The 13,547-nt window shown below is 42.9% G+C and overlaps 1 protein-coding gene across 2 annotated transcripts in view; it reads left to right on the forward strand.

Moving 5' to 3' along the window:
- Positions 1 to 13,547, forward strand: part of KIT (KIT proto-oncogene, receptor tyrosine kinase) — an 80,318-nt gene that overhangs the window by 51,476 nt on the left and 15,295 nt on the right. For both annotated transcript variants that reach the window (XR_014515346.1, XM_083458114.1), the window contains exons 8-13: positions 5,172 to 5,286; positions 9,960 to 10,150; positions 10,331 to 10,437; positions 10,538 to 10,664; positions 12,035 to 12,139; positions 13,065 to 13,175. Coding sequence is in view for 1 of the 2 variants with exons in the window: in XM_083458114.1 (XP_083314240.1) it covers positions 5,172 to 5,286; positions 9,960 to 10,150; positions 10,331 to 10,437; positions 10,538 to 10,664; positions 12,035 to 12,139; positions 13,065 to 13,175 (756 nt within the window). In the remaining variant the exon portion in view is untranslated. The remainder of the gene's footprint in view (positions 1 to 5,171; positions 5,287 to 9,959; positions 10,151 to 10,330; positions 10,438 to 10,537; positions 10,665 to 12,034; positions 12,140 to 13,064; positions 13,176 to 13,547) is intronic.

The following is a 13,547-nucleotide window of genomic DNA, read 5'->3' on the forward strand; positions in this document are numbered from 1 at the left end:
CCAGCCAGCCCATGCTCAGTATCCGTCCACCCACCCTTGGGTGACAGTATAGGAGTTTTTAAATTTTTTACTTTTTGGTCTGCCAACTATGTTGGCATTGGAGGAATTAAGGTTTTTTTGCTTCTTCTGCACTGTTAACCCAGCTTAGACTTTCGGCAGCATTGGTACGGGTTGCTGATTAATTAGAGGGACGACATTTCTTTTGCAATGGGTACAATTGCTAACAGCAACATTATCCTGCTTATCAATAAATAAGAGATGCTAATATTATTTTACTCGCCTAGGGGTGTTAACAGAACTACACAATTCCTATGCTTAAAATATTTATTTACCCAAAGTGGTTGACGAAGGATTAAAATGGCTTTTATGGCTCGGCAAGTGGGTGCAAAACTATGAAAGATTAAAACAATTAGCTGGTTTTGTTTAATAAAGTTGTAGACCTGGTTTAACCCACTGATGAGTGTCTGGTCCCCTTATGTCATTCGTGTTCGCATCACGAATAGAAGCCGTGGCCAAACCTTATATGTAGCTCAGAAATGAGCAGAGGCAGGAACAGAGTTCACCCCAGCGTTCTCTGAGTCAACACAAAAGCAACTGGAGATACTGGTAAAAGTCTCTTGAGTTTGGCTGGGCTTGGAAACTTGATTTCAGGGGCATATAAAAGCCCACCTCAAAGGTAAAAAAGGTAAAGGTACCCCTGCCCGTACGGGCCAGTCTTGCCAGACTCTAGGGTTGTGCGCTCATCTCACTCTAGAGGCCGGGAGCCAGCGCTGTCCGCAGACACTTCCGGGTCACGTGGCCAGCGTGACAAGCTGCATCTGGCGAGCCAGCGCAGTCCCTATTTATCTACTTGCACCCGGGGGTGCTTTCGAACTGCTAGGTTGGCAGGCGCTGGGACCAAACGACGGGAGCGCATCCCGCCGCGGGGATTCGAACCGCCAACCATGCAATCGGCAAGTCCTAGGTGCTGAGGTTTTACCCACAGCGCCACCCACGCCCCTCCACCTCAAAGGAGAGGTGACCTTTACAATTCCAGCCGAACTCATTTCAACAAATCCTGAACTCGTTTCATCCTCCGGTTTGTTTACATACCCAGGAACGAATCAAGAGACTGAAAATGAATTGAGTAATCTTAAACAAAACTCCCTTGGCTCATCTCTTTCACCCCAGGACCAACAAATCTGAAGGGGTGGCTCTTCAATAAGTAATTTTAATGAGGCATTTAAAAATGTATTCCAAACTTTGGAAGACTTTTCATCCTGAAAATACATCCAGTTCTGTAATTATTTGAAATCCATATTTGCTGCCAAAAGCCCAATGAATAAACAGTTGAAACTGTTTCCTGGGAATATATTTGCAGAACACCCATTAACTTTGGTGACAGTTCCACAGACAGGAGAGCCAAACAGAACTTGGCCCTCAGTCCTTATGCAGATAGGTACATCCATTATGTATCAAGTAATGGCTGCAGCTGCTTTTGGGTAGAATGGTATCTGAAAGTGGACTGTGTTGCAGTCAGTGACTTGTTCAGTCGTACCTGGATCCTGGTGGTAGGAATAGAGGACATAAAACTAATTTTAAAATAGGCACACACCACGTGTGTGAAACACAGCAGACCTCAACATAGTAGTTAAACATTCAGTTCCGGCAGCCTCCTTCAATCCATATATATTCTGTCTTAATTGACTTGGCATCTCAGATGTCTGTGTGCATGTTATCTTACCAAGGCTAGTTGCAAATGAAAACGAAGTAGTGAAGGGAATACCTAGGTTTTGAGTTTGTTTAGTCCCACAGATGAAAACGGGTCTCACGTCCGTTTCAAGCCAAGTACGCTGGCATAACTGAATCAAGGCTTCATAGCCTTAAGGCGTGTCTGCATCAGCTTTTCATTGGAACTAAGGAGCAAACTGGATGAGATGCTATGCATGCAGTTAGCAATATTTCAGTGGCTTTTTAAAAGGTAAATAGGAGGGTGGGTAGCATAACGCAGGTTGGGATCCTGGGAGAGAGGGTGGCTTTATTCTGTTGTAATCTCAGGGGTGTGGAGCAAAATATACATTAGGGTGCTAAGTTCTGTCAGAATCGAGTATACACTTAGAGCTAACACTAAAGACATTACTTCTGGTATCGAGTATACACTTAGAGTTAACACTACAGTGGTATCTCGGGTTACATACGCTTCAGGTTACAGACTCCGCTAAACCAGAAATAGTGCATCAGGTTAAGAAATTTGCTTCAGGATGAGAACAGAAATTGTGCTCCGGCGGCGCAGCAGGAGGCCCCATTAGCTAAAGTGGTGCTTCAGGTTAAGAACAGTTTCAGGTTAAGAACGGACCTCCGGAACGAATTAAGCACTTAACCAGAGGTACCACTGTAAATACATTACTTCTGGTAAATAATCCAGGGCTGTTAAAATTTGTGTCCCAGACTTTTTAGACTCATCTGCCTATGCCCTATCCGAAACCAAAGGGGTGCATTGGTTGCCAGATGTGAATTCCCCTCCCCCCAGTTCTCCTACCCCCTAAGGTTAGTATCTACAAAATGCCCTCTGCTGCAGAATGCAGGAATCACTTGGGTACGGGGTTGAGTAGGCAAAGAGGCAACCTTTTAGGTATCCTGGACCCAAGCTGCCTAGTGCTTTGTACAGCAGTGCATCCTGAATTTAGCCCAGTAGCTCCTTGGCATTTAGGAGGTCTGGCTGAAGTTCCCAAACCGTTGTCAAGGGCAGGCAGTTTTAGATGTCGCTCTGTAAACTTGTGTTCCCAACCCAGCATAAGATCAGGCTGCAAAATCCAGTGAACAGTCAAGTATCTTAGGCATGATGGGGGCTGCGAGGAACAGTATTCATGAATGCGATTGCTTGGGAGTTGAATAAATAAGAGAGCTCTTCTCTTGCCTGAAGCTGTTTTTCCCCCTGACGCTCCCTCTGACCAGGATGTGCATGACCGGCGAGTTCGGCACTCAGTTGAGTCATGTTGCGAATCCAGCCTGGCGATTTTGCAAAAGGGTTGGTTGGTTTGCTATTTTGACCGAAGTGTTGCATGCAAATACAGAGGGGAAGAAGGATTTTCAGTTCCTGTAACATAATACACACAGAAGCTAAGGCCCCTCCATGCATAATCTCAAGACGTATAAATCATCCAATTGTTTAGAAGTTATACACTTGGTAAAGAGCTGATCTGTTGCGTCTCGACTATAGTTTTAAAAATACGTTTGTGAATTTGTAACCTCCATGGAGGCAAGAACACTTCCCTTGAGTGTGTGCTTGGCATGCATTGGCTCAGACAGTGGCTTATGGATGAATTCATGGTTGAGAGTTGTGCTGGAGATCTCCTGGCCCATAGCATATGCCGTTAGTCTGCTACAGCATTTGAGCAGGCTGCTCTGATCCACTCAATGCTTCAAGCGCTTCCGCTGCCTCCTCCTCCTTTCTCTGTCCATAAGACTTCATTAACCTTCCTTCAGCAGAGCAGTGGGTTGCAGTGGGTTCTCTCAGGCACAGGCAGTGGTTTTTCCCCACAGAGGATGGGGCTATGTTGAAGGGCCTTCTCCCTTTGGAATTGACAGAAACAAAGATTCTGGGGCCGGTAGTCTACAGAACGCCCTCTGCTGCAGAATGCAGTAATCACTTGGATACAGGGTTGAGTAGGCAAAGAGGCAACCTTTTAGGTATCCCGGCCCAGTGAAGATGTTTCAACAGGGCCCAGGAAGAATCTCACTGCTACCATAACCTTCCCTCTGACGCCAGGAAGATTCTCAGCTTTTGAGAGGGAAAGGGAGGCAGTAGCAAAGGGCACTTTGCAAGCATCCTCTGAGCTTTCGGCGAGTATTTGAATTGAACGCTCCCAAAAACCCGGGGCTTTTGCAAGCATTACTCTGAGTGCTCCCAAAGTCGAAGTCTTTGTTTTGCGCTTGAGGATTTGGAATGAGTGGGACTGTCAAAATTGCATTGGCCTCAGTTCCTGCTAGAGCTGTCCAGGTCCTCCATTAAGTAAATCCTTACAGGATGTTATGGAAAAGTTTTGTCAAAAGTCTTTTCCTTGGTGTACCTGTTCTTCGGATGCCTTTTCAAAGACAGCTAGAACAAATGTCTGTAAATCCTATTTATTGCTGCTGTCTTCCCCATGGGCTCTGATAATAATCTTTTAAATGCAGCAGTGCTGCGTTTTCTTAAATGTAATAAAAGAAAGTGTCATGTCTTGGAAAAGGAAGCAGAAGGCCACAAACCTTAATCGACGGTATAACAGCATAGCAAGCCCGTAATCTTCATTTCACTTCATGGGATGACTCTTTGTAAAAAGCAGTTGAGCAGTTGCCCTGAAATCTCTTTAAGGTACCTTAGCTCTACTCATGCTAAATACTGGACATAATTAGTAGTCTCAAGCATCAGCCTTTTCCCCAACACCTCAGTTTCGAGTAGAAACAAGAGGTCAACTTGAGACCAATATGAACCTGCTGGAAGCCTATACAGTGGTACCTTGATTCTCGAACTTAATCCGTTCCAGGAGTCTGTTTGACTCCTGAAACGGTTTGAAAGCCACGTCAGACATTTGGCGTCCAAAAAATGTTTGCAAACCAGAACTCTTACTTCTGGTTTTGCGGCGTGCAGGAGCCAATTTGTTCGGGAGCCAAGCCATTCAAGAACCAAGGTACCACTGTATAGGTTTATGAATATCAATGGTATTTTTTCTACTTCCTGTTTTAAATTCTTTACATTTCTGTTAAGATTGACTTGGTTGTTCTCCCGCCCCCCTCTTTTTTGCAATATTTCTTTGTAACATATTGGCAGCGGGGGGCAGAGAAGCAGCACCCATGGTTTCAGGACACAAAGTGATCAAAGAACACCTAGTTCTGTCCTTTGAGTGCTGTTGACTAGCAAGACTTGCTGGGGTAAACACTGCAAAATGCTTTGATGCCTGGGGAAAATGATGAGCGTTTCCAAAGATGAATATTATGGGTTTTTTTGCACGTCCAACACATGTTTACTCAGAAGTAGCACTGTGTTCAGTAGGGCATACTTGTAGACAAAGCATTTGTCACTGCCTTGGGGGCAGATGCTTAATTTATTGGCACACGTTGTCAACATATTTCTAGTATTTGGGCCAAAATATGAATGCACAGTCATAAACAGATCTCAGGAATGACTATATATCTGTCCGTTTTATTTTCAGCCAAACCGGAAATTGTTGCTTCAGACAGGCTTAGCAATGGCATGCTTCACTGTGTGGCTGCTGGATACCCTGCCCCGAAAATAGACTGGTATTTCTGCACAGCAGCTGAGCAAAGGTGAGTGAGCCAAATAATTTCCACCCTGCGTTTTGTCTTTGGGTTAGATCTTCAGCGCAATAAATTAATATGCTCAGAAACAAATGTTCAGATGAGTGGCGTGTTTATATTGGTAGAAGGGCAAGGGCGATACAAATGATAGTATTTTTCTAATAAAACGAAGTAAAGAAATGCTCTGCCTGTACGTCATGTGCTCTTCAGCTCTGAATCAGCCACCGGAGAGTCCCTTGAAAAGTGAGGAATGGGTTTGATGGCTTGGTTTCCCAACCTTGCCTGCCCCCAGTGCCTAACAGAGGCTGTCAGCCAGTTGTGTTGGCACAAAAGTGTCATTGAAATTCTACTCAGTATTGATCCAGGGTAGATTCCAATGTATAGTTAGCAGAGTAACAACTTGGAACACATTGCAGGATTCCCAAAAAATAGACCAGAGGCAATTACATTTTATCCAGCAGAGCTTTACTGCTACTGAAGGCAAATGAGCATAATGGTCACAAATCCAATACATTCAGGATTGGCACTGTCCATAAGAAATCCAGTTGCAGTAGACTTAAACTTACAATAACTTATAATAAATCTAAACCTTAACACTAAGCATACTGTGTACAGACCACCACACCTGAAGGAAAAGAGATAGAAAGAGAAAGTGAAACCCTGGCTCCTTCTGGCCTTACATTATTAGTCAGCATGACCTTGACAAGTAAGAGAACCAGTTTAAACCAGCTCTACTCAGCTTCTCTGAAAGAATAACCCAAACATCATGAACCTGCTGCTTGTTTCTTTCACATACAGGAACTTCCAGAACCCTCTTGAAATGGGAAAGATCTCTACATATCAGATCAATACTTTCTTCATTAAGAAATGCAAAAAGACAAAAGTCCCTTTCTCCATAGGGCTGTTCAGGTGGAAACATATGTAGGAGCTATTCAGATGAACCTTCCTACACACAACCTCAGGGAACACGAGAAGCGAGCAAAACCATGGCTGCTAACCCACCCCTGCTAGCAGAAGTCAGCCATGCCCTTCCAGTAGTCATGCATAGAGCTACACACAAAGACAACTATTTGCATTTTTTAAATAATATAATTTATATTGAATTTCCTTTTTTTTTTACAAATTGACTTCAAATGGAACAGTTACATCATTTTATGTATTGACTTCCCACCTATGCCTCCACAGTGTTTATGTTCAAAACCTTTTCTACTGCACTGTCTTTCAAACTCTTTATCTATTACAGAAATCTGTCTAATACAATTACTTTATCATTTTTCTCCCACTGCTCCCTATCTCGAATCCTGCTCATTTGACTGTATTTTTTCAGTATTTTTTTCCCCAAATGCTCCACAAAAGCCCTCCATTCTTCTATAAAAAGTTCATCGTTTCGATCTCTTGATATTGCTGTCAGCTTTGCCTTTTCTGTATAGTCCATTATTTTTTTAAGCCATCCCCCCTTCGTTGGAACCTTCTCTTCTTTCTATTTCCGTGCATATAACATTCTAGCTTCTGTTGTCACGTACCTAAATGATTTGGTCATTTTCTTTTTTCTTTGGCATGTCCATCCCTTTTATCCCTATGAGAAAAGCTTCGGGTCTTTGGGGGTAAAGCCCATTTAAACATCATCTTCATTTCATTACATATCATTTCCCAGAAGCCTTTAGCTTTTTGCCTTTTTTTTTTTTTTTTTTTTTTTTACATGTCCACCACAACTCTTTGCAGTTGGGAGCAGTTCTCAAAGATAAGCCCTGGACATGCATAGCTGTACACATTTAGGTCCCTTTCACTGCACCTATGGCCCTTGAGAAGCATGGCACATGGATTTGTCATGAGCAGGGCTAACAGGTCTGGTTCCTCCATGCATATTTGTGGGAAGGTTCATTGGAATAGGCCCCATGTTTCCTTTGCCCATCGGTTGGCAACTGAGGGACCAGTCAGCATCTCTCAGCGAACTGGCTTAGGCTAGGAGGACTCCTCATTGTAACACACTCACTATCCTAAGTAGCCTTACTTATGGCAGGACTTTTCTGTGGTTCGCTTCTTGCTCTTTTCTTGAAGGAGTCACTATAATTTATGACTAAACATTAAGGGCCAAACATGGACTTCAGAGGGCTTACACCCACTTGCAGCCAGGCTGTTCTTGGCCCTAATGATTTAACCCCGTAGAATGACAATTACAAAATAGCTCCCGTGTATGGCTATTATCTTTTGGATTTATCATGTAATAACACAATTTTCCAGGACACAGGGTAATTAGATTTTCATTTACACACAGTAGATTATAGGGTAAATGTGTCTTGTAAGCTTGTGGGGGGAAAGAGAATTAACTACAAAGGTAATTACCAAGTTTCTAAGAAGATTGTATGTACTTTCCGTGCAGGTAGAGGATTTGCAAACAAGATTATAAAGCACTTGCTTATTTTGACAGCGTTCTAAAGACATTCTTGCTAGCAGATAATGTGTTTCCTATATGAATCATTTTTCACAAGTTATTCTTTCCTAAGTTTACTTTTGAGGTGTGCATTTTTCATCCACAGCAACGGGCAACGTTTCTCAACTCTGCATATATGATCCATCCTAAAAAGGATTTTAAATTGTGACATTGTATTAGATAATGAAAAAAGAGCATTCTGCTGGCTAAAAACCACTTTTAGGACGGCCTTCGTTTTCTCTGTATCAGAAGCAGAGGTTCCTGCAGAGAGCCTTCAGGCCCAGCCCAAGACATTTTGCTGCCCACAGCAAGAGACAAAACAGCTGCCCGATTCCAATCCATATAGAAAGAAGCTGACTGGACAGTCAGTCAGTTTTTATTATATATAGCCAGAGGCCTTTTCAATGGACGACAGAGAAGAAAAGGAAACTTTCATCTTAAATCATACACATAACCTGTAGCAGTTTGCAACATGAAAAGAAATTTACAACATTAAGACTTAAGATTGGAGTGCATTCACATAGCTGGAACAGAACTTCTTGGCTGCAGGTGCAAATCTTGCTACCTGGTGTGTAATATATAGATGTTTATCTGCTAGAAGTTCAACAGTCACTTTTTGTATGAATCGACCTGGAAGCCAATTAAGAATTGGTGATATAAATTTTCCTCTAGGCGTTGTATGCAGGGGCCAAATCAGCAGGTAGTGTTTGATGTCCTCTACCTGATTGCATCCATGTATACTTTTGCGATCCATATGGGGAATTCCCCAACATCTCCCCTCTAAATATGCCGAGGGCATCTGCCGGAATCTTAGTTCTACAAAGGCCCTGCGTAGTTGTGGGAAGGTCAGAGTCTCAAGGTAACGGGGCCTTGAGTGATTGGTCTTAACTTGCTCAGAGAGGAGATTTCCTAGAGAATGGTGCCTGCTGCCATCTTGGCTGAAAGTGCAACATGGCACAAAGGAAAAAATTGCCATAGGGAATTCACCACCATTTATGCTACTTTGAAATCTGACATTAACTATATTACCCTTTGGATTATTGTAACATTTTTAATGATTTGTCATAACAGGCTGTGAGCATTTTGTTGACACACTTTGTTTTCCTATTATATGTATTCTGAAAATTAATGAGAAGAGAAATGGGATAAGACCATGAAATCTAAAGTCATACTTTGTAGAAGATGCAAAGTAGGCTTTTAAGCAGATTTACATAATTTGGGGCATATTGTGTTAGGGAAATATGTATATATTTGACATTAGACTCTATACATGCACTTCAGGCCTCATGTGGGTGGGGGAGACAGACAAAAAATTAGAGGAAAACGTTTTTTCAAGAGGGATTTTGTTTCACCTTTATGGAAATGCTAGGGAGTATGAGCTATGAGATATCTTCCCTCTTAGAATGGGCAAAGCTTTTTAAGATGAGGTTTTACTCACTCAAAATGTATAGTACATTGGAATTTCCTGGGTGTCAGAAAAGGTTATTTATGTATGCTACCACTGAGGCCCTTGTTTTGTTAGTCCAAAAATGGAAAACGAGCGAGGTCCCAACTAAAAAAGAATGGCAACTTAAACTGATGGAATTTGTGTGCCTTGTGGACCTAACACATAGAATAAGAGAACAAGAACATACATTTAAAGAACATACATTTAAAGAGGATTGGAAAATGTTTATTGAATATATGGGGGGAAATTGTGTACACTTGAAAACATTGGCAGCATTAAGATAAATTCAACAGTGCAAACAAGTTTTGTTCGATCTAATCATGGAATACTGAATGGTTTAGTTTATGTAAAATATGCAGGGATTTATGATATGGGAAATGAATCATGGAAAGAGAAGAAGGGAAGTCGTTGACATTTTAAGGTTGTTTAAATGAATATTCTAAAGTGTAAAACAAAAAATTAATTAAAATTATATAAAAAACAAAATGTATAGTACATAGATGTTAAATGTTAGACAGTCTAGTACAGCACCAGGGAATGCTAATATAGATATAAACAAGATGCATTTCTTCACCTAAAGCAGTGATGGCCAAACCTGGCCCTCCAGCTGTTTTGGGACTACAACTCCCACCATCCCTAGCTAACAGGACCAGTGGTTTGGGAATTGTAGTCCCAAAACAGCTAGAGGGCCAAGTTTGGCCATCACTGACCTAAAGGGTGCTGCTATTTTTCTGGCATCAACATTCTGGATATTTTCTCTCTTGTCCACCAAGTTGGCTCACCTGGGTGAATTGTTTCTTCCAGGTGTTCAGATTCACCAAACATTTCACCAGTAGACGTGAAGACCAATTATAAAGATTCGCCTTTTCCTCCTTTTGGGAAGATAGTTGTTGAAAGCACCGTGGATGCCAGCATGTTCAAGAATGGCACTGTTGCATGTGAAGCTTCCAACGACATTGCCAGGAGTGCTGCTTTTTTCAACTTTGCCATTAAAGGTAACTGGCAGCCCGAGTGATATTTGAAACGGCATACTGTGTTCATGCTGTAATCTCCCTGAGACGGAGAACACACCTTTTGGCTCATACCATAAAGCACTGTGTTCCTTGATGAGTCAAAGGGCCAAGTCTCTTAATGCAAAAATTTAAGCCAGGCTTCTTTTGTGTGTGTCTTTCCAGAACAAATAAGCACCCACACCCTTTTCACTCCTTTGTTAATTGGCTTTGGAGTAGCGGCAGGACTGATGTGCATCACAGTCATCATTCTTGTGTACAAATATCTGCAGGTAAGAATTATGCTTGTGGTTATACCACCCACAATCTTATTTTTTCCTTTACCTCCGTTCACGGTTTTATGCACTCAACATGGCTGTATCTCTCTTCCAGAAACCAAAATATGAGGTTCAGTGGAAAGTAGTTGACGAAATAAATGGAAACAACTATGTTTACATAGACCCCACACAGCTACCTTATGATGACAAATGGGAGTTTCCGAGAAACCGGCTAAGTTTTGGTTAGTTTACATGTATTTGACCTATAGAACTCTGTGTCAGCAGAATGGCATTGTTCCTGGAAGGGGGTGGGGGAATGTAGGACCAGTACTCCTTTTTTTAAGAAATCCTGTAAGGAGCTTGTGTCCTCTTCAGAGCAAGGTTAGGCAAGTGACCTTCTTTGCATGTAACCATGGCTTGCCAAGAACAAACAAGCGTGTGGAAGGGAAATCACAGTCATTTCACTTCTCCCCTTGTTTTGCTGCTCCTGCACTATCTAAAGCTGAGCTAATAGCACGTCTCCTGCAGATGAACTACAAGTAGAAAACCAAGAGCAAATCTTGGTTACAACTCATGTTTGTTGGGAGCAAGACAAACCAAAAGCCCAGGTTTGGATGTAACACAAACCAAACCATGGCTTAGCTCTGGGTAGCATGGCAGCAGCAGGACCAGGGGAAGATTTTATTTTTTTAATTTATGTTTCTACTCCAGGTATTTGTACATTAAGCCATAGTTTGGCTTGTTGTTATGTGCGAACCAGGCCAATATAAAACCAGTCAAGAGTCCTCCCTAGCCCACAGACTGGTCCCCCACTAGACTTGCATTGTGTTACACTGCGGCCTGTCACAAGCTGAGGAAAATGGTGGGGAACTTTCCTGGAGGAAAAGCTCTGCATTATTTGTGCCATGTTCTAAGTAACTCTGCTTCCATAATTTGTTGTTCTGCTTACAGTCACCTCCAAATTACGTCACACATACAGCTAAACCCCAGCATGCATTTTAGATGCCTGTACAGTGGTACCTTGGGTTAAGTACTTAATTATTTCTGGAGGTCCGTTCTTAACCTGAAGCACCACTTTAGCTAATGGGGCCTCCCGCTGCCGCCGTGCCGCTGGAGCATGATTTCTGTTCTCATCCTGAAGCAAAGTTCTTAACCCGAGGTACAATTTCTGGGTTAGCGGAGTCTGTAACCTGAACCAAATGTAACAGAGGTACCACTGTACTTTGTTACTGTTTTTTTACCTGCAACTGTTGTCAAATAGCGAAGACATAGAGACAGGAGAGATGCAGTCAAAGAGGGAAAGGTTAAGTCAGATGTGCGGAACAAAGGGGAGCTGAGGGAAAATAAGAAACTGTAACTTTGGGCCCCAAAATATTAACAATAGTGTTGGACTTTGTGTAACAAATTTGCTGCCCCCCACCCTCTACCTAGATTCATGAAATAATGGAATTGACAGCTACTCGGTGGGACACTATTTGTGGATCTTACAATGGCCTATCCCTGCTTTAAATTTCTTTTAAAAATAGGAATTGGATCAGGTTGCATTGCTAATCTGTTTGGTAGCAGCTCAATGTTTGGTTGTTGTTTTTTAAACACTCTGAAAATCCTTTAGGCAAGACTCTTGGAGCTGGAGCTTTTGGGAAAGTCGTTGAAGCCACTGCCTACGGTCTCTTCAAACCTGACGGAGCAATGAGAGTAGCTGTAAAGATGCTCAAGCGTAAGTTCCCAACACCTCCGTTGCAAGTTTTACTTATTTAAAAATATCTCTCTTGCCCTGTCTTCCCAAGGGTTCCGAAAGCGACATACACGCCAAAAGATGAAAACCATACCTCGTCGCTACACATTGCCTTCAGCCCCAAATTCCTACATAAATTGCCAGCTTCAAATATCTGAAGAGCTGCCATGCAGGAAATATTAGGACACTAGTGCGCTGTTGTTCCAGAGGGCAGAACTAGAATTGGTGGGTGGAAATTGCAGGGAAGTGGATCTCAGCTAAACGTTAGGAGGCGCTTCCTAATAGTACGACCTATTTGAGAGTGGAATACAGGCTGCCTTTGGGGGTGGCAGGTTCTCCTTTGTCAGAGGCATTAAGCAGAGGCTGGGCAGGCATCTGTCAGGGATGCTACAGCTGCTTCCAACATTGTAGATACTTGATTGAATGCTGGGTTGGTCTAGATGACCTGGAATCCTTTCTGGTTCTGTGATTCTAACTGGTAGAGTGTGAGCCTGGAAGCGCCTCCTTGGGAAGGAAATTCCATAATGAATCTTCAGGAACGCTCCTTCCCACGCACACACCAGTAGCCATTTTCCCAACTTCAGGAGGGAGTTTGAGGTGGGCTTGCCATCCAAGGATCTCCAAAATATGGAGCACATTGTATGACCAGAAGAATGTATCCCATTTGTTAGAACACTGTAACGCATCAGATTAAAGAGAGTTTTTCTCCCAGTTATTGTATCCTTTACAAGTAAATGTCCCTAAGATCAGAAACCAGTGTGGCAAGCCTAGTTTTAAGCAGAGCCTTCTTGGAAGACCTGAAAGCTCATTGGGCCAGGAAGCAACCTGGAACACCTCGTGGTGTGTTCCTTTGCGACTCCCTTCTCCCTTTTTCAATCCGCTGAATTTCTCATCTTTCTCTCTCCAGCCAGCGCCCATTTCACTGAGAAGGAAGCCCTGATGTCCGAGCTGAAAGTCCTGAGTTACCTTGGCAACCACATTAACATTGTCAATCTACTCGGAGCCTGTACAGTTGGAGGTACAGTTTTCAACCTGTTGCTCAGTTTGGGGAGGTTTGAGGGGAAAGCTAGTAATGTTCACACACAGAGAAATGTCCTATTCCGGCATTCCGGCATCTTGTGTGTCGGCAAACGGGTGAGGAGAAGTGGGGAGTGGTCTGTGCCGCCAAGCCCTGCCCCATATGGCAGTTCAGAGCCCTCCATGAATTTGAGGGAGAAGGTGTGAAGCAGAGAGCCTCCTCTACCCATGGATAGTCCTCACAGGACAAAACCAGTGCTCCAAATTACACCGGGAGCTTCCCTGCTTCAGGGCATCAGCCTTAAACTTTAAACCAGTGGTTCCCAACTGGTGTACTGTGATCCCCAGGTGGTCCATGGCACCATTCACATAA

This window comes from Podarcis tiliguerta (assembly GCF_965153285.1).
Source record: "Podarcis tiliguerta genome assembly, chromosome: 9".
Classification (NCBI taxonomy): domain Eukaryota; kingdom Metazoa; phylum Chordata; class Lepidosauria; order Squamata; family Lacertidae; genus Podarcis; species Podarcis tiliguerta.